The 21,653-nt window shown below is 34.6% G+C and overlaps 3 protein-coding genes across 3 annotated transcripts; 1 reads left to right on the forward strand and 2 right to left on the reverse strand.

The window, feature by feature from the left end:
• The first annotated feature begins 4,081 nt into the window (after positions 1 to 4,081).
• Positions 4,082 to 7,558, forward strand: LOC122589933 (aspartic proteinase 36-like). Its single transcript, XM_043762265.1, has 10 exons — positions 4,082 to 4,272; positions 4,712 to 4,841; positions 4,925 to 5,172; positions 5,591 to 5,812; positions 5,930 to 6,089; positions 6,166 to 6,239; positions 6,365 to 6,455; positions 6,543 to 6,606; positions 6,704 to 6,775; positions 7,371 to 7,558. The coding sequence occupies exons 1-10, from the start codon at positions 4,082 to 4,084 to the stop codon at positions 7,514 to 7,516; spliced, it is 1,398 nt and encodes a 465-aa protein (XP_043618200.1). The 3' UTR covers positions 7,517 to 7,558.
• A 2,348-nt stretch (positions 7,559 to 9,906) lies between these two features.
• On the reverse strand, positions 9,907 to 12,537 carry LOC122588636. The gene is made up of 5 exons (XM_043760792.1): positions 12,353 to 12,537; positions 11,791 to 12,017; positions 11,569 to 11,649; positions 10,535 to 10,885; positions 9,907 to 10,127 (listed from the first exon to the last, which is right to left on the reverse strand). Exons 1-5 carry the CDS (start codon positions 12,477 to 12,479, stop codon positions 10,026 to 10,028), a joined length of 888 nt encoding a protein of 295 aa, XP_043616727.1. The 5' UTR covers positions 12,480 to 12,537; the 3' UTR covers positions 9,907 to 10,025.
• Positions 12,538 to 13,669: 1,132 nt separating this feature from the next.
• Positions 13,670 to 16,902, reverse strand: LOC122588857. Its single transcript, XM_043761073.1, has 2 exons — positions 16,354 to 16,902; positions 13,670 to 14,092 (listed from the first exon to the last, which is right to left on the reverse strand). The coding sequence occupies exons 1-2, from the start codon at positions 16,834 to 16,836 to the stop codon at positions 14,030 to 14,032; spliced, it is 546 nt and encodes a 181-aa protein (XP_043617008.1). The 5' UTR covers positions 16,837 to 16,902; the 3' UTR covers positions 13,670 to 14,029.
• Between the last annotated feature and the right edge of the window lie 4,751 nt (positions 16,903 to 21,653).

The raw sequence follows: 21,653 nt of genomic DNA on the forward strand, positions 1-21,653 counted from the left end.
CATATAAAATAGTGTGTTATCTTGCGTTATATGTTACATTTTGTATGTTGATGTGCAGTAATATTCTATTTATACCAACGAATAGATTGTCACAATCGATCAATTAGAGTGTCTTCATTGAGAGACACGAGTATGATCTTTTGGGGCAGATGAAGGTATTTCATCCGTATCATAAGTCCATACAGGATGGGTCGTTGAGTAACTAATATGGTACCGGGGCTAGCGTTTTCCCATTACCCTTTTTGAGTCTCTTCGTCAATGACCCTCACTCTAAGTGGTTGAAATGAATCACCCAATGACTTCAACAATGGAGGGATTTGGGTTTAAGTCCTACATAAAAATTTGAGTTCCCATGTTGAGTCAAGTGGCGTTTTCTCCCACCTATGGTAGTTTTCCTTTTGTAGGTAATCTTTAGGTCCTGCACCTAAGGAATAGATATGATTATGTAGGCAGTGGCTCATCAGTGATACAACCTTTTTTTAGAATGATATTCTATTCTTCTCTTGCAACTAAATTTTCGCACTAACTATTAAATCCTTTTTGAGAAAAGAGAATCAGAAAAATGACGGTAGTTACCGTGTGACGTAAGTAACGTTTTTTAAACAAATACACTAAATCTTTGCTTATAAATGTAAAGTTTATATGTCATACAAGTGATAAATATAATGGTTTGACTTTTTATGGAGCGTAAGATTTACACACGCGACTATTTGCTTCCGGTTAATCAAAATCATGTAACCGCTTTCATCAAGTACTCCCATATGTCAGAACAGAGTGCCATGAGAGCGCAGTTTTGCTGGTCAAAAAGTAATATCTGACGTCGATATTGACAAGGCGGATTGTCAAACTTTTATCCTTTGTCTAGGTTTCTAAACTACAAATCATTTCCAAATTTAGTACTAACTATTAGATCCTGATTTAGAAAGGGGAAACAAATAGATGTGGAGAGCGAAAATACGGAAATTTAGCTTGCTATGAATATTTGCATGTAAATGTAAAGTTTATATGTTATATCTGTGATAAATATAACGGTTTGACTTTTTATGGAGCGTAAGATTTACACACGCGACTATTTGCTTCCGGTTAATCAAAATCATGTAACCGCTTTCATCAAGTACTCCCATATGTCAGAACAGAGTGCCATGAGAGTGCAGTTTTGCTGGTCAAAAAGTAATACCTGACGTCGATATTGACAAGGCGGATTGTTAAACTTTTATCCTTTGTCTAGGTTTTTAAGCTACAAATCATTTCTAAATTTAGTACTAACTATTAGATCCTATTTGAGTAAGTGGAAACATATAGATGTGGAGAGCAACTGTGTGACGTAAGTAGGGTTTTTCTTGAACAAATATGGAAATTTAGCTTGATATGAATATTTGCATGTAAATGTAAAGTTTATATGTCATACAAGTGATAAATATAATGGTTTGACTTTTTATGGAGCGTAAGATTTACACACGCAACTATCTGCTTCCGGTTAATCAAAATCATGTAACCGCTTTCATCAAGTACTCCCATATGTCAGAACAGAGTGCCATGAGAGTGCAGTTTTGTTGGTCAAAAAGTAATACCTGACGTCGATATTGACAAGGCGGATTGTTAAACTTTTATCCTTTGTCTAGGTTTCTAAACTACAAATCATTTCCAAATTTAGTACTAACTATTAGATCCTGTTTGAGAAAGGGGAAACAGATAGATGTGGAGAGCGACTGTGTGACGTAAGTAAGGTTTTTCTTGAACAAATATGGAAATTTAGCTTGATATGAATATTTGCATGTAAATGTAAAGTTTATATGTCATACAAGTGATAAATATAATGGTTTGACTTTTTATGGAGCGTAAGATTTACACACGCGATTATTTGCTTCCGGTTAATCAAAATCATGTAACCGCTTTCATCAAGTACTCTCATATGTTAGAACGGAGTGCCATGAGAGTGCAGTTTTGCTGGTCAAAATGTAATACCTGACGATGTACTTGTTTTATTCGTTCTATTAGAATTGTCATCTTTTGAAGTTTTAAAGTTTTTAGTTTGACTTTAAATAATATATATATATATATATAGGGAAAAGTGAAGGTGGTATTGTCACACACCTAAGTTGAGTGAAATTTTCCTCACATACTAATTTTTAAATCCACAAATGTATAATGAATAAATAATGGGCCCCCATGTTTTTTTATGGATTAAAAAAGTCGCATGTGAGAGGGATTTCACCTAACTTAGGTGTCTAACAGCACCACCTTCACTTCCCCCATATATATATATATATATATAATATAAAATGGTTCTCATGGTTTCTATAAGAAAAGAGGTTCTTAAAATAGGTTTCAATATATATAAATATATATATATATATATATATATATATATATATATATATATATATATAGGGTAACACTCCGGTGAGAACACTTTTAAAATAAGAACGGTGAGAACACTTAAAAACATCATTTTGATGCATTAAAAGTCCATAAAACTAACATAGTCCAGAATTAATTATCATTATTTAAGTGTTTAACAACACATTAAGCTGTCAAAATCGAAAAAATCAAGTTTTTTGTTGGATGCATCATTTTGAAGAATATGCATCCAAGATGGACGCACACAAAAAAAACAACATGATTTTCTTGATTTTGACATGCCATTATGTTGTTAAACACTTAAATAATGATAATTAGTTCTGGACTATGTTAGTTTTATGGACTTTTAATGCATCAAAATGTAGTTTTTAAGTGTTCTTATTTGTTCTTATTTTAATTTAGTTCTCATTTGATGATCACCCTATATATATATATGGGTATATGGGTATATATATATATAGGGATGAGAATATAAGGCTGTTAGATACCTAAGCTTAGATGTCAGACACCCATATATTAATTTCTTAAACCATAAAAATCATGGGGGCCCAAACATTTATTCATTAAACAATAAATAATAAAATTTTAGTATGTGAGGGGTTTTACACTTAAGGTTAGGTGTCAGACAACCTTATATTCCCTTTTCCCTATATATATTATAGGTTTTAGGTAAAATAAAACAAAAAAATAAAGTAAAAGAAATAAAACAATAGGTTTTTTTCTTTAGTGATAATCACCATGCATCATGAAAATCTTCGTACATTAATTGCTTCTTGAATCTTCGTGCATTAATTTAACCACGATCTAAGTGTCAATATCTTATCTTATTTGTTTTACTCTAATATTTGTTAGTCAAGATCTTGAATCTTCGTACATTAATTGCTTCTTGAATCTTCGTGCATTAATTGTGTTAGTTATATTCGATTGGGAGGTGATTCCCTCAAGTAATTTTTAATTTGAAAGGTCAAGTTACAAAATTTTAAACATTAAATTAAAACCAAGAATAAAAATTCAAATATGTTTTTTAATCTTGACTGTTAGTTTTAATAAAAATCAAAATTTTTTAAAGTAAGTTATGTTAGAGAACTTAGAACTAACCCTTGTATTATATTCGGTTACACCTTTTACAAATGTCATGCTATTTTCATTCCTATTGACATATGTACTCAAAATAACATAATTTTCCAATATAGCCTTTACTTTAACCATCAAATTATGGAAAATTTCACAAAGACTCCCATCTTTATCAAATTCTCTTCTTTCCAATTCCAAGCACACACACTAACTCATGAGGTTAGAGTGTTTGATTCCTTGTTGAATTATCTATCCTAAATTTAGCAAAAAATGGCGGTATCAAAGCGGTGAGTTCACTCCACACCAACAAACGTGATTAAAACTTCCTTTTTTTCTTATGTAGTAGCCATTATTTTCGTAAATCTTTATCTTTTTGAATCATCATTTTGCTCTATATTTAGCTTTTTACTTCATCACTAGCGGTCCAATTAAGGTGGGTTCCTTTTCTTTTTTAAATTTGCTTCAGTTTTATATATATATTCATACATATAGTCTCTAAAACCTTGTGGACAGATGGATAGTGTAGTGTAAGATACTGAATTTAATATATATTCAAGAAATTAAACAAGAAAAAAAAGTTTTTTTTTTTTTTTTTAAAGTTTGAAACTTTATTGAGTTTCTTGAAATGGGTCGGGTTGAATTTGTAATGGGGTTTGTTGTTTTGATGTATTTGAGTTTGTGGGTATCAGGAAATGTGGTTTTTCAGGTTCAACATAAGTTTACAGGGACTACAGAGTCTTTGACTGGTTTTAAAGCTCATGATTCTTTCCGTCACCGGAGAATTCTCTCCGCCGTCGACCTCCCTATCGGAGGTGATGGCAGTCCTATCTCGATGGCGTAAGTTGATCCTTTTACTGTATACTCACTGTATATGCATGCATGTGTATATGTATCTGTATCTAGCTATGTATTTGGAGATAAGTACTAGTACTATGATATTGCTTGCATGAGAGTGGTTTCTTCATTAATTGTTGTAAGTACATAGATATATGGATTTATTTGCAGCATAAATAATAAGAATCAGATGAAATTTGGTATTGTAATAGTTGAAATTTTGGATTTCTGTGCGTGTCAACGGGAGAGGTAATGGTTGATCTTTATAGAAAGGAAGTAAAAAAATGAATGCATATACTAATGTAGAATATTCTTTTTAGCACAAAGACTACAAAAACAACCATGTCAATTTTAATATATGTAAGTATAATCTTAGCATTGTATTCAACTATTTTGGTATGGTATTCAATGTAGTTTTTAATGTTAGGATGGTTGTTTGTAGGCTCTATTTCACCAAGATTCAAATTGGGACTCCCCCAAGGGATTATCATGTGCAGGTCGATACAGGAAGCGACCTGTTATGGGTGAATTGTGCTGGATGCGACAGTTGCCCTAGAAGAAGCGATCTAGGGGTATGTTTTCTTCAAGATCTTGGCTAAAGAACATTCGGAATATTATAATGCTAATTTGATTTGTTTTGGTTCCCCAATTGCAGATACCGCTTTCACTATACAATCCAATGCTCTCGTCGAGTTCTAGAATAATGACTTGTGATCAAGATTTTTGCCCCTCCTCAATCATCTCGTCTAGTAATGATTGTATTATGGGGATGCGATGTCCATATGTTGTTAGATACGGTGATGGGAGCCAAACCAAAGGATATTTTGTTAGAGATATTGTTCAACTTGATAGAGTATCCGGGAACCGACAAACAGTGAATATGAAAGGGAGCTTTGAATTTGGGTGAGTTAATTCTTACATCAATTTATTTGGTTGTTGGATTCCTATCCAATATACATACTGAAAATTGTGTTTCTTTGCTAAAGTGTTATTAAGAGGTCACAAGATGCTGAAGCCGGGCAGGCTGGGTAGCATGTAAAATGGGTCACAATGGTGTTCATGTTGAAAGTACTGTTGGAACGGGTCAATTTAGTACGTGTCTAGATGACCCGTAAACACTATATTGTCCATTTTATAAAATTTACAATAATTTCTAATGCTTCCAGTATAAAGAGATATATGAGGTTGTATGCATTGAAAGCACACTCGGGTTATAAATGCATTCGACCCATATCCTGTCTCCTTTTAAGGTTAGATGTTTAGCTATTATGGTTTTTGACTCGTTAATGATTCTGAAATTCATAACTTGTGATCCAAATAGATGTGGATCCCGACAATCTGGAGGGTTAGGTGAATCCCAACAAGCTCTAGATGGAATATTAGGGTTTGGACAGTCAAATTCTTCCATCCTTTCTCAGCTTGCTTTAGCTAAAAAGGTGAAAAAGACATTCTCGCATTGCTTGGCAGGTTCTAGAGGGGGGATTTATGCTATCGGTGAAGTGGTGCATCCGAAAGTGGATACGACACCAATTTTGCCTAACAAGTAAAGCTATATTTTGCTATAGAATCGACCTCTTTTTTTGAACAAAAGAAAAGATTTGACCTTTAATGATCATTATATTATAGTAAATCTTGATTGCAGTTTGTATTTACGTCTTAGGGCACACTATAATGCTGAACTGCTGGCTATTCAAGTCGGCGGCGATTTTGTAAACCTTCCATTCAGTATGAATACTCCATCCAGACGCGGAACTATAATTGATAGTGGTACAACTTTGGCTTATTTTCCTGATGGGATTTACAACCAACTTATGAATAAGGTTAGTGAAATATTCATAACCTGGCCCCTATTAGTTTTTGTGAGATAATTGTTAATCATTGTTCTTACAATGCTAGATAATGGCCTCACAACCGAATGAAGAAATTTACATAGTTGATCATCAATTTAAGTGTTACAAGTACCGTGGGAAGTAAGGGTTCTTTTTACTTGCCTATTGCTGTATTTTTATCTCATGATTTTATTCAAGGGATGTTTCAAAATCCATGATTCTTCGGATGTCAAAAAGATTTGAAAGAAGTATCTCTGGTAATGCAGTGTTGATGATGGTTTTCCAATTGTCACATTTCACTTCGCTAATTTGCTTAAGCTAAAAGTTAAGCCCAGTCAATATCTCTTTCAAGTTCAGGTATAAGCTTAAGTTTATCTATGGTTTGTTTCTTTTTTGTAACACGTATGGTGTCCCACACTTTTGCACATTTGTATTTAATTTCAGAGTAAGAAATGGTGCATCGGTTTTATGAGCAATGGCGTGCAACCAGACGTGACCTTGCTGGGAGGTAGGTGAAATATTCCATGAAGCTATAATGAATGTTCTTAAAGCTATATTTTACTGAGATTTTGAGGGTCAGTTTGTCTATGTTGTTTTGCATACAGATCTTGTACTTACAGATAGGCTGGTTACGTATAATATGGAAGATCAGACTATCGGATGGACAGACTATGATTGTACGGTACTCCTATCTATTTTTTTTTGCAGAAGTGGCAAAATGGGTGGTTGGGTAACGGGTACAAACAGGTATAGGCCGAATCGGGATATTTTTGTCAGGTTTGAACTGACTGGGTACGGTCTGGGTGAACTGCAAGCACCGTTTTACCCATCATCTACAAAATCTTTCTGTGAACAATCAATGCACTAACTTTGTTTTCTACATTTTTTTTATTACAATGAGAATCCATATCCGAATCTTTGAATAAAAATGACTTTGAAGGATGTAAACATAAATGAAAGATCTTTGGAGATTTTCAACTTGTTTTGACAGCTTCAACTATTCGCTACATTTTTATTTGACTCGTATACTATCTAAACCTTAGGGTGAAAATCATTTACAGATGTTATATGCATCAAAAAAATTGAATATTAATGACTTTTACCTTGTTTGACACTCCGTTGTTTCTAGCTAATTTTTATATTTGACCTGTTTGAGATAAAATGTAACCCAACTCCATCTAAATCCACTCAAAAGTGTCATCTCTACTTTGGTTATAAAGGATGGAGGGAGTAAAACAGCTGGTTTTGTTGTTTTTCTTTTCTTTCTTCCAGGCTCATCGAGCATCAAAGTGAAAGATGAAGAGTCAGGGTTGGTGTATGAGGTTGGTGGTCATGATATTTCAGGGGCAGGTCGTACACACAGCTCAGCTTTCTTGTGGATGGTGTTCATAATAGTTACTAAAATGGCAATGTATTAGAAAACAATGGAACAGTTGATGGTTTAATGTTAAATAAATAAAAAGATGTAGATATAAAAAATTTAAATCTCTCTTGTTTTGTTATGCCACATACATCAAATTGACCATATTTAGCTCAAATGGAAAAGAGTCACTACTGAATAAGGTAAGTTGCTCTATCAAAAAGCCAATTATTAACTGGAACATATGAAATTTACTTGTGAATTAAAAAACCATTTTAGTGACATGATGAGTTACAAAAATACATTTATGTTTTTAATCTATGAGAAAAAAAGGTTAGGATACTCGAATATCAAACACAATAGCAGCCATGGCCAAGGAGGATCATACTTAAAAGAAACATAAGCGATGGCCAATATAGAATTAAACTCAACCTTTAGATTTCCCCAACCATAGAATTAGCCGCGCGACAAGCACATTATATGGCTAAAGCGGGTAAATGGGATTGGTTTCCCTCTTTAGGTTATCTGTAAAGGACAAGTTTTTTGCCTTAAATGGAGTCGGGTATCTTCGTGGTTATTTTTGAACAGTTTCTCTGGTCACCCCCATGATGTTACTTAAGATGTTCGAACTCAAGATTTCTTATTAAAAAGATCAGGTCGTCTGACAACTAGATCGACTTCTGCATACAATATGGCTAGATGTTTATCAATAAGTGGACCAGAAGTAACGACAACTTGAACGGATGAAATAAAAATTTCCTAAGGAAATATCATGAGAAGGTCCTAATAATAAGGTTGAGTCATTGAATCACTTTCTTTGCGGTAAAAAATTTAAAAAAGTTGGAAGATTTAACGTATGCAATAGCATAGACGTATGTACTTTAAGAAGCCTTGTCGTTTTAGGATTTAATGCCCACGCTCCAGTAGAACGTCATGTATGCAACAGCATAAACGTGTGTACTTAACGTAGCCTTGTCGTTTAAGTATTCAATGCTCACGCTCCAGGATAACGTCATGTATGCAACAGCATACACGTGTGATATTTTACGTAGCCTTGTCGTTTAAGCATTCACTGTTCACGCTCCAGTAGATTTTATACACGCACACACATAGACGTGTACGTGTGCATGTCTCTAACAAGAAATAATACGAAGGTATATCTTAAAATTAACAACTGTCTTTTATATAGAAATATATATAAGGTGCCACACTGCCATTATTTGTAGACAAGGGATAGAACTTTAATATCACTATATCAGAACATTATCAATAAGGTTAAACTATCAAGTCACTTTACTTCAGTTTAGTATATGGAAAGGGAAAGGAAACAACTGTAGAAACAATACGATCTAAGGTATAAGAGTATAAAACGGTGAAGCCTACAAATGCAGACATACATACAGAGTATGCCACTATCCTCATGCAGCTTCACTTATACATGTATACGTGTACGATGTACCAGGTAAACATACACAATTCGATCAACCTAAAAGACCACAAACCCTATCAGAGCACGTGTCCGTATTACATGGTTATTGTCTCCTATTACATTAGTTTATAGTACGTCAAATAGAGGAAAACAAGCATCTTTATAGCTTATTCCTGCTCTAAAACCACTGGGTAATAGCCCAGTGGCCACCGGCCGCCACTTCCTAGGGGGATCCTAAGTTCGAGTCTTGCCAAAGGCAAACTTGAGATAATCAGGGGATTATTAAGTGGTTGAGATTCACCAGGACACTAGTCTGGATGGGGAATTAGCGGGTACCAAATGGTATATGGGATCAGAGGGTTCCCATCCAATTACCCTTTTTTTTTAATTCCTGCTCTAAAAAAATTGCAACTCCAATTATTACTCTAAAAGTCTTGCTCTATATTTACTCTATGCCTTACTACTTCATCTTTTTGCAATCAACAAATAGATTATAATCAAAAGATAGATTTAAATGAAGAATAGTAATCATCTATATATAAAGGAAAGTTGGCTTCTTTTAGAAAACATTTTAAATATAGAGGACCCGTTGAAGTGAGATTTTGATCTGCTATCTCTATGTTTAGAGGTGGAGGATCCATTGGAGATGGCCTTAGTATCTAGTATGCAAATGTATAGATATCCAATCAACCATGATGGTACACACGCATATACACTCAGTTGAGTCACTCACACGAGTATTACACATATTTATATAGACTTAGGATCCAATAAGAAGCCAAAAAAGTTCATGAGAATTAAATACAATCTATATTTTTTGAGAAGCTGAATCCCAACTTTACATTGTTAAGCAGATTTACCATATTAACGGGCTTTACAAAAGTTGTGAATCAATGTCTGTCTCATGCGTATCACATATATTTAGATTCTCATCGGATCCTAAGCTTATATAGATGTGAGTGTGTGTGTGTGTGTGTGTGTATCGGTGTAAAGATTTGAGAATAGGAAGATAGTCATACTAACAAGAAACACTGTGAAGGCGTGTCTTACAGCCTAAATTCTTTTATATATAAAAAGATATAAGATATATATAGTGAGCAATTACATTTACACAGTTGATAGTATACGTACATTGGTTTTACAAGGTCTGCCTCAAAAACTGTACTAAGAAGTACAGAAGTGCAAGAAACAATGCCAGTTGGTAAGCGTCTCTTTGAAAGTCATCCTGGCTTTGGAAAAACTACAATAAACGTTAAATAAAAGTTAAAAAACATTGAACTAAAAAAATCATATAAATTACTTTCAACAGAAACAAATTCAGGTATTGCATAATTACTAGAACTTGTGAGTTCGACGCATTTACTTACGAATGGGGAACATCAGTTTCAAACAGAAATGTGTCTATAATGGAAAATAGGTCAAAACGAGTCAAATGTCCCAAAGTGTCTTTTTGATACAAACCTTCTCAACCAATTCATTCAAAACATCGTTATCGTTCATGTGATTTCCTTTTTAAAAGCATATTTGACCGCCACAAAAAATTGTATATATTATCTGGACTGATTGTAATGTGTTACAGACCCAACCCACCCATTTTGCCATCTCTAACATCAAGTACTATGACATTTATAACAATGAAAATGGTACCTTTGTGGGATCACCAGATGGATCTGGATAGATCTCCAAATTCTCTTTTTTGGTAGAAAAACGGCTTGAAAAATTCTTGAGAGAGTCAGAAAGATCTTTTGTAGACTCAACTATGGAAAATAGACGGCGTGAAGCCCAAAAATACGCCTGAGCGATGGTTGATGATGAAGATAAATCCCAAAGCTCTTCATGCTCGATAACTTGACCACTAATTTGGTTGAGTGTGTAACGAGAGTCAATCCTGAGAATCACGGGACCTCCTACACTAGCTAGCGGATTTTTAGGGTTCCCTTTTAAAGTCCATTTTATATTCAATAGACTGGTAGACAACATAGACATCTCCTGCACAGTCTGCACGAAAGAGGTTTGTAGTATTAAGAGATACAGTATACATTTTCATAACTACCTATCAAAGACCATGGCTCGGGCACTTTCTGCAAAGCAGGCCAAAACAGGTCCTTCTTGCCATGCAACATGTATTACCTCTAGTCCAACCTTTAGGTAGAAATTGGCGGTGGCAATATACATGGCATAGGTGACAGATAAAAATTGGTTTAGGTCAAAATGAGACTGTTTTATATAATGTGTCAAACCAATAAATTCTTATGTGTGTCAAAGCGGGTCATGATGAGTTGGGCAGACAGGTCGACAGATTTAATTTTGTAAAATGGAATATGATTTAAAATCTTCATTACAAAATTGAAAGGATTTAGTGCAGTTGCAAGCATTTAATATGAATTCTGACACAGTTTATTTTTATCTATTTCTTTGCTATATAATACCCATTTAACTTGCTTTTGAACAGACAGTCCAAATTGACCCATTTTCTTCTATATGGTTCAAGTTGCCTTTACGTTTAGCCGTGCCTCGGTTAGATAACTACTAAGGTTTTATTTCATCACGAAAACTTTAGAAATTAGAAAGTTAGCATATTTATCGGGTGCTTAATCTTCCAAATGTTTTTGCATTAATTCCAAATTTAAATATTAACAAGAAAGATACAATTTCGAATAGAAGTAGAATAACATCCTTACCACATTAGGTTTATCTAGTGCATCCGTTGACCATAGTGGTCTCTTGTATTTATCACGGCCAGTAAAGCTTCTGACTGGATCCTGCATTTCATAACACGATAAGTAAATATAGCCCCCATGTAAACTTTGGTCCATTGTAGCCGGACAAAGACCCTCTACCAATAGTTTAAAATGGTAATTTTCTATCAAAGATAGTCCATTCAAAATTACTATATCTGATACCTTATACTTTACTGAAGTAGCATAAGTTCCAAGAGCACGATTACCCTCCCGAAGCTCTAGAATGTCACGAACAAGTTGTCTAGCAGTAGCTTCAACAGAAGGGCTGCTAATACATTCAAACTCATTGCATAATTCACCAAACTCCATACCATCAACAATTTTGTCAGCCTCTGACTTTTCAACGATACGATCAGGAGACACCTCAGTGGCTTTAGAGTCATTTGCTACTGCAGTAAATGTTACCCAACATTTATTAAATACAGATAACAATAGTTCCATATAATATGGCCTCGAATCAAGATATAATTGAATAAATGTAAACCAGTTTTATATAAATTTAAAGCAAAAACAAAGTCACAAAGACTATCAACCTTCAAATAGAAGTTTTTTCAAGCCTAAAATGTTAGTTACTTAAAATAGAAACTTAACCAAAATATGATTCATATAAATGTATCAAGTTAAAAATATCATATTTATACTTAACTAATGGTAGCACTATATGAATATGAAAAAGTAAGAAAACATAAAATCAAAAATATATATGTAAGTGTAAAATGTGAACCTTGTACTGGGAAAAGACGGCGGTGGCGGTGGTTGGAGAGGGTGACGTGGCAAGTACGGTGGTTGACGGCGCCGGCGGTGATGGGTGGTGTAAGGGAAACAGTTGGAAGAGCAGAAGCAGTGGTCATATCTCTGACAACGTTTGTATGTATGCTTCCATTGTGTGTTTATGTCTTTTGGGTTTCTTTTTTTTTTTTTTCTGTTTCATTTTAGGTGGATAATGTGTGCTATAAGGTTATGGAAATGCCACGTCATATTAACTAACTTTTTTTGCCTCCATTTTGAAACCTTCTGTATTTTGTTTAATTTATGTGATATTGAATATATTTTTAAAAAATAATTTATATAATAATTTAATTCGGTTGCGTCTAGTTTATATGTCTTTCGTGGCGTCTAGAGGTCTTTTTTTCAATGAAGTATCAGGTTCAATTCTCAATGAAATCAAGAGAAATTTGATTTATCAAAAACATATTAGTGGAATTAAGAGAAATTATGGCTTTAAAAATCACTGGACTTAGCGTCAATGGATTCCCGTAACTGATTTCTTGCTCAGATAACTTGTTCTTGTTCAAAGCTCGTTTAGTCACTCGTAGCGAACCAATCTGAGTTGCTCCTTTACAAGCTTAAGTTCGATAACCTCATTTGGTTTCAGATCTCAAGCCCGACAAACTTGTGATAGTCATGGGTCAAGCTTGCATTAGCTCATTCATTCTGGGGGTCTTGATATCGAATCCTATTATTTTACAGATATTGAACTTTAAAACAAGAATCCTTATATAAACTCAGCTCGTTTGAGCAATAACTTTTGTCCATACTCACATACTACCATGATCAAGCTCAAACAACTTATTCATTGTTCGACTAGTTAACACCCTGGTTGCACCACTCTGAACGAGATTCATTAACCATAACAAAATTTAAAAAATAAAATAAAATAATTAAAAAACAAAAAAAATAGTAAGCCGAACACAAGTCAATAATTTAGAGAAACGGCCTTCCAGAAAGTAAAAAATAAAAGAAATTAGAGATCAAATTCCGACAAAGAGATTATACAACTGTTCTTGCATTTTCTGTAGATAGACAATGGACAATAAGATGGCATTTTTGTATTGGAAAAAGTACATTACCTACATCGAAAACCCTGATAAATAAGTTATAGTGTACATTCAAATAAAAATGAGTATAAAGTATCACACGGTAACTTCCTTTGTTAAATCAAGTGTTCTAAAAAAGGAGTCAAAGCCACCAAAAGATTTGACATGCTTTTATGCATAATCGATTTGGCTTACGTATCATCTGAGCATCACATCACATCATGTAAGCGTATAACCATAACCCTTATATAATATTTTTCAATCAACAAATGAATATACACCACAAATACAACTAGTATTCCATGTTTTCGTGAATGTACCATCTTACATGACACCAACATTAAACCAAAATACTACGTATATATGATTACATGTACATGTATAACCCGGCATACTAATCATTCAAGAACAAACATATTGTACATGATTATGTCTGACAGCCAAATCAGACCCAATATGTGAAATTGATGATCAGAAACAGAACCAAACATATTGTTCTAAAAGGAAACCGACTCAAGTAAGATTACCTTTAATAATCGATCCCAAACTCTTCGATGCACTCCTGATCTTGGCAGTTCAAGAAATTACGCAATGGCTTTCTTTTCATCTCCATCGACGTGTTGCTTCAGAGGATTTTCACTTCTGTCCTGCAATATGTGAAAAGTCCCAATCAAGTTATATTCCCATTAAATAATACGATAGTAAAGCCTCCATAGATCCAAATGACACTAAAACTCGAAACAAAATCCATAATGGAACATCTCATATCTATACGATGTTTGGTGAACTTTGAGGCTATCATTGCCTAGTTTCCCGTGGCAATTACAAATATTAATGATAAAGCGTGTTAATTCAGGTTGTTTTTGATTAAAAAAAGGTAATTAGAAGGCTTTGCTATAAACTAATCATATCAGATGAGTCAAAATGATAGAAAGTGATCGAGAGTGCATTTCAATGCATATAACCTTCTAAACCCTTGTATTTATTGAAAATCAGATTGCTCCCTGTTATTTTGAATTTACCTGTAATCACATTTACTAACTTAATTATTTATGAAAAATAAACAAATGGACATAAAAGAAAGTGTTGACGGGTCAAACCCAACATGAACAATTTTGACCAGCACTTTAGAATACATGTTTTGACCGTTACACAACCCACCTGACACGATCATTTTGACACTTCTATAATTCTGACCTTTAGTATCACTGTAAACAAGCTAATGAGCTTGTGCCACCACTAACATGGTATTACTGTATCTACTAAGATCAGCTTTTGGATAAAAAAAGATTGAATAAGATTTTCAACTATTTTATATTTCACTTCATCACAAAACGGCCACTGTAGTACTGTAATTGAGAAAATGCTAAAAACGCCACATAGTAAGTTCTGGTAAATTCCTGTGTTTTGGACAACCAAACATGCCATTTCATTGAAAAGAACCATTGAACTTTGTTAATTTGAGTCAAAACACAAGGAACTGCAAACTATGCCGTATGGGCCATGGTAAAAAAATATACCCTTTACTGCATATAAGTATATATACATATATAACTATATACTCAAGGAGCACAACTGTAACAAAAATGGATGGAAGCTAAAGCCAAATTAGGAAGCCAAAACTACACAGAAGTCACAAAAAAGAAATATAAACAGAATAATCAATACATAAACAGCCGACATCAAAATGACAAAACAAAATCCCTGCAAGAATTCCAATATACAATTGGACTAGTAAAAACAATCATTCATCTTTTAAATGAATACCATAAATGGATATCAATAATATGATGTTGCGAAAGGTTTGTTACCAATAAAAACTGCACATACAAAAAATCACGTTTCACACATTGATAATTCACATATGACTATTAGCCAAAGAGACGGTCCAAACATATCCAAAATCTAGGGACAAAAGTACCTTCAGGGGTATATTGATCAAGCTTGTTTCATAAAATTCTCATGGAAACATGCACCTCATTTAATTGCCACTAAACTCGAAAGTTCCCTTTTTGGATAAAGCAAAAAATTCATCTTAAGATAGCCCCCTTCTTACCAAATATAACACACTTCCACTTCTTACTTACAGATTTCCACCAAATACATCTAAATGTAGCTCTTTATCTACAAAACTAACTAACAAGATCCCCAAGCAAAGAAGATAATCCTTATCTGTTTTGATTTTATAAGACAGCTTGTCTGAATACACTCATTTACAGAATAGAGGTAGAATTACATTCATCATCCCCACAAATTAGACTTCTTGCTTCCACTTAATAACTACCCCATTTCAATATACCAAAAATTCAATTCTTTGCTATTACATGTATCATCAGGTTACAGGTATCCCGGAATACTTTCACTGTTTTGCTAACCTGGAAACTCCAATGACCTCCTCATCTAATAACCCATCAAGCTTTCAACTTTTTGCTGAAATGACAACCATAAGTTGTCATGTCATCAAAACTGATGCCATGTCAACAAAATACAAGTTATAGGTCAGACTGAACTCTCTTACACCAAAACGTAAAACTTTAAGTCAGATATATACAACTGCAAAACGGCCATTAGTTATTTCTACGTCATCAAAATCGGTGCCACATAACCGTTTCACACTTTATAAAAGATTAGATACATACAATAACAACTACCCAAAACTTCCTACCATATAAAGGTAAACTTGAAAGTTAGCAAAACGGGTAAAGTCGGATACGTTTCTAACTTGTTTACCCTATCATATACTAACCCAATTTAGTCCATAAACTTAACCTCAATAACCTATATCACTTTTCACTAGAAATACCAAGTAACACAATCTTGTACTTCACAACTACTATACATAAAACATATATATCTATATATATCAAAAACAACATAAATAAACAAACATAACAAAATTTGAACTAACCTTAACCTTAAGCACAACCAAATCGACACCGAACCCATCACCGAATTCGTTACAATCTTTCGGGACTTCAAACGAAGAAAGCGCAAACTGTTTAAAGACGACACCCACATCAAAATAAATCAACCCAGAAGTAGGAACATCAACATGAATCCCTTTAACAGGAAACCACAAAAACAAATCTTGAGCAGCAATTCCTGACAGATTTGAGACCTGCCCATAACTCAAAACCCCTGAAAAATTCCAATCAAATCTAACACTTGTTTCAAATTTTGTGTTGCAGGTTTTGTTTAATGTGACTGTGAATTTGTTGGTTGTTGGATCAAGTGTGAAATTTGTTATGCCTTTTGGGAGGATTCCAATTGGAAGCCCATTTGTTGTTAATGCGTCATATATTGTTGTTGGGTGGGATGAATGTGATGAAAATTTGGGGATTATGGTGAAGAATGTGATGATAGATATAAGGATGTGTATGTATAGATTCATGGTGTGTGTTTTGGGAAATTTTGATAGATTGTGTGAGATTAGGGCTTGTGAGTTGTGAATGAAAAAGGTGATGAAATGTTGCAAAAAGAAAAAGGAAATAAAATAAATATATGTAAATTTATTAAATAAAAAAGTAAATTAAAGTAACTCCTCATGCCGTCTTTCACGGGTTTTGGGTCCCAATACCATCTTTGACGGCGTATGGGGAGGTTGATATGTAGACAGCCTTACCCCTACCAAAGGTAAAGAGGCTGCTTCCTGGTTCTACCATAGATAGAAAAGGACCTCCAGCCTTGCTGGGCATGAGGATCAAACCCATGACCTCTGTTTCTAGAGGCATGAGCTCCAACCATTGATCCAACCCGGTTGGTTTATTAAATGAATATATATAATGAGGATAACAAGTGTGTTGCAGCATACTTCCATAATTTTGTAAGAGATGTGATTTTGTATTTACACATGTGATTTTCAGGAGAATTGTAAGGGGATTGGAGGAGGATCGCGTCATATTTGTTTTTTCCATATATAATTTGAGTAATTAAGTGGCAAAAATGATCTCTCATGAGATATCTTTTTTTTCTTCTCTTATTTTAGGTTTTGGTAGTTTTTGGTTGTGTTTATGTATTTTTGTAAGTTATAGTTATATGTTTGTTCTACTTTTGTTCAATTTGGGTTTTATTTGGATTATTGTTTTGTTTTTCTGAACTTTAAGGGAGCGGTTGGTTCAAATTGGGGAATGAGAAAGACAGGTAGTGGTGGTGGTAGCGACGACAACGGGTGGTGACAAGTGGTGGTGGTGACGATAGGTGATGTGGTGACAGCTGATGGTGTAGTGATGGTGGCAGACTGGCAGCAGATTGACTAATGGTGGTGGCAGGTGGTGGTGGTGGGGACGACGAGCGATGACAGGGAGTGGTGATGGTGGCGGGAGGTGGTGGTTGGTGGTGGTGATACGTATTGGCGGTGCACCTGTGGCGGCAGGTTGTGGTGGTGGTGACGAGTAGTGACAAATGGTAGTGATGGTGGCAACAGGTGGTGGTGGTGGTAGGTGGTGACTAATGGTGGTGGTGATGGGTGATGGTGATAGGTGGTGGTGATAGGTGGTGGTGGTGGTAGTCGTAATAGGTGGTGCCAGGTGGTGTTAGTATAGACGACAAGTGGTGGTGGTGGCGGAGGTTGTGGCGGCAAATTATGGTGGTGGTCAAATGATGGTGGTAGTGGCGATAGTGGTAGTGACCTATGGTGGTGGTGAGGAATGAAATGTGTTATCATTATCATTCCCCCAGTTCGTTATTGTAAATGCAATCTAGAGGGAGGTGAATAGGTTGTACCCGATTTTTATTTGGTTTGTAAGACTTTTTGATTAATCTTCAATACAAGTTACAAAACTTGTTTCATTTGAACAACAAAGAGATAATATTTGTAATTACCAACAACCAATTCAATCCTTGTGAAGCAAATATAATAACAATAAAATGAGAAATAATAAGGGAAAGGGAAAGAGAATTTATCACCACATGAACACCACGATATATAGTGGTTGGGGTCGGATGTTAACTAATCCGCCTTAATCCACTCCTCGATTCACAATCGAGATTTTGTAGCACTATCTTTCTCAAAAACCGGTGGAGAATCCGCAATACAATCTTGACACTTCAAGATGAACCAACAATTCCTAACCACTAGGAATTAACCAAGTCTTGACACTTCAAGACATACCAATGATTCCTAACCACTAAGAAATCTTCAATTCTTGACACTTCAAGAATTTGCCTAACTCTAACCACTAGAGTTTATATTACACGCAAATGATCTTGACACTTCAAGATACAAAGTTTCCTAACCACTAGGAAAACACAAGCTCTTGACACTTCAAGAGAATACACAACAATCACACTCACTAGTGCAATTGAATAAACAATTTGTAGGCTCTCAATTATTTCACCAAATAATCTCCTCACTACAAATTTGACACTCTTGCTAATAATCAATGATATAAGATTTGTACGATAAGAAGGTATGTTTCCAGGAGTTGTAGATGCAAGAGGTGAGGTCCAAATATGCCCAAGTCTTCAACTTATAGTCAAAACAAGCTTTATTACCGTTTGACCCGGACGGCTCTTAACTGAGGCCGTCCTCCATGGCACAAGAGTCGTGCTTCAAACAAGAGTCGTGCTCTACCTGGATCATCACAAAAAGCCTTGTATATCTCCAATGAATCCTCCAATACAACAATAACGTTCCCATTGCAAGATTTACATTAAAGATAATAGAGGAAAGAGAGGAAGATGCTTACCAAGAATGGATATTTAGGGAGAGGGTGAAGTCACAAGATATAATATGGAAATGAAATTATCACCCACTATTCCAAATATTGACCACAACCCATAAGCCCAATTTTGACTTAGACTAAATCTTGACCAATTTTGACTTTCATACTTAGTAAAATTTTGGCTTCCAAATTTTGGTGAAAAATCAAAGTGTTTCAATTTGAGTTTTAACAAATTCAAACATCTTAGAATGATAATATATGACTTAGGAACAAGTATCGGGTCATGAACTTATGTAATGAGTGCTCGGTAAATCTCATTGATTTGGTCAGAGGGAGCACGGCCTTTGTTTTAACAAGAGCCGTGCTCTGAACAAAAGCCGTGCTCTCTTATACTTAGACAAATTTTTGACACCAAATTTGACGAAAAACGAAAGTTATTATTTTTGAGATTTGCCAATTCCAAACATCTTAGAATATCAAAATAAGGTTATGGTACAAGTTTGGAGTCACGGAAGTGTGTAACGAAGACCGAAGAAACAAAGTGTAAAACGGGCAGTGGGAGCACGGCCTTTACAAGACACTAAGGTCGTGCTTCCAAAGTGAGGTCGTGCTCCAGTTTTGCAACAAAGTGCTACACAAAACTCAAACTTGACATTTTCATTGCTTTAGGTTCGGAATTAACGTATGTATGCCCAAATTGTAACATCCCAAACTTTTTATTTAACGGTTGACTTGAGTCGTTAAGTCAACGTAACATGTCTGTTACGTCCATGTTAAATTTAAAGCTTATGTAGTTAATGTGTTATGCGTGTGAGACTTGAATGTCTTATTGATTGACGTAGTAATGTGTTTAAGATGTAGTTATATGCCTTTAGAGGTGTTCAAAGTGTTTATTGAATTGTATATAGTTCATATAGGTGTTTAGGGCTAATAATGTGACGTTTGGAAGCTAAGGGACAAGTTTTGACATAGGGTGAAAGTCAAAAACGGGATTAGGGTCAAAGAGCGGGTCTTTAGCTTCTAATCGTTCATAATATCCTTTTCTCTTTGAGCCCTAACCATTCCCCATTGCCATAATCAATTCCTTGTTCGATTTCATCTTCGTTTGGTTGATTCGAGAGTGTTTTAATCAAGTTTTTGAATTCTCTTTGTAATCTTCAGGTATCTCATGTATAATAACATTGATTTTATGTTATTTCAATCATATAATCAGATCCATAACTGATTTAGGTCATTAGATGATCAATTGATGTCTTAAACGTTGATTCGTTGACCTAAAACGTTTAATTATATGATGCAAATCAAGTAAGGATTAATCAATGATTTCATTGCATCATTATGGTCTTAAAATGGTGAATTTTGAGGTACAAAAGTCATTCATAAGGTTATGGGTCGTTTGGGGTGTGTTTAATTAAGTTTTGGAGGTTAAACAATAAGGTTTGTGCAGATTCGGGGCTACCTGCGCCGCAGCTACTAAGCTGCTGCGCAACTAGAAAACAGTGACCTTTAGTTGCGACGCAACTTGGTAGTTGCGACGCAACAGCGACAGAATTTTCAAATGGCCATAACTTTTGAACCGTAACTCCGATTTTAACAAATAAGCTATCTACGGAATCGTGAGAGAGTCTACTTTCTAATGGTAATACTTTTAAAAGATTATGATGATGTCAAGTTTCCAGAAAGTTTAATTTAGTAGTGAATGTCGAGTTTCGTTGAGTTATGTAAGCCCTTATGTATTAAACGAACCTCCAATGCATCAAGCATTTTCATGAGTCATGTTTATAGGTATTTAGACTTGAGTAATGACCATAAGTAAGTGGGTACTTGTTAGCTCATTATGTTGTCTAATGATTATAGGTAGTTGGGAATACTTGCAAAGCTCGGTAACTTACGTTATCTTTTTGTGCTCTTCTATGAGGTAAGATATACTACTTTGACACGCTGAGGGTTCAACAAAAACACAGTTTACATATAATAACTTCATTACAACTTCCCCAAATGATATCTTGTTTGCTTATGGGTATTCGGGATTATATGGGAGGTGATATGGGCTATGTAGATGCATATTGAAGCCTGAAATGCTGCCCTAATGATATGTATTGATATGAGATGCTATGTATGCTTGATAGATTATATGATATGAGATGATAGATGATACGAAATGATATATATATATATATATTATGATACGAAAGATGTTATGAAATGATGTACGATATGAGATGATAAATGATATGCAATGTTGTAATGATATGCGATATGGAATGATATATGATGATGTACGTGATGTAACAATGTATGCGATGTAATGATATGCTATGAAATGTTATGTAATGTCTTGAGATGAATAGAAATGTGTTATATGTTGATGATATGTGTAATGTGCATGACTACATGGCTTGTTCATCTAGTTCACTAGACTCTTTAAGTTGTCATGTCACGTGCACGTTTAAGGGCCCAAACGTAAAGATGTATATATGTGATGATTGTTTAGGTTGTGTAAACACCTAAACTATATGTGATGTGAAATCGAGCTCATAAATTT

Source organism: Erigeron canadensis, chromosome 2, assembly GCF_010389155.1.
Source record: "Erigeron canadensis isolate Cc75 chromosome 2, C_canadensis_v1, whole genome shotgun sequence".
Taxonomy (NCBI): domain Eukaryota; kingdom Viridiplantae; phylum Streptophyta; class Magnoliopsida; order Asterales; family Asteraceae; genus Erigeron; species Erigeron canadensis.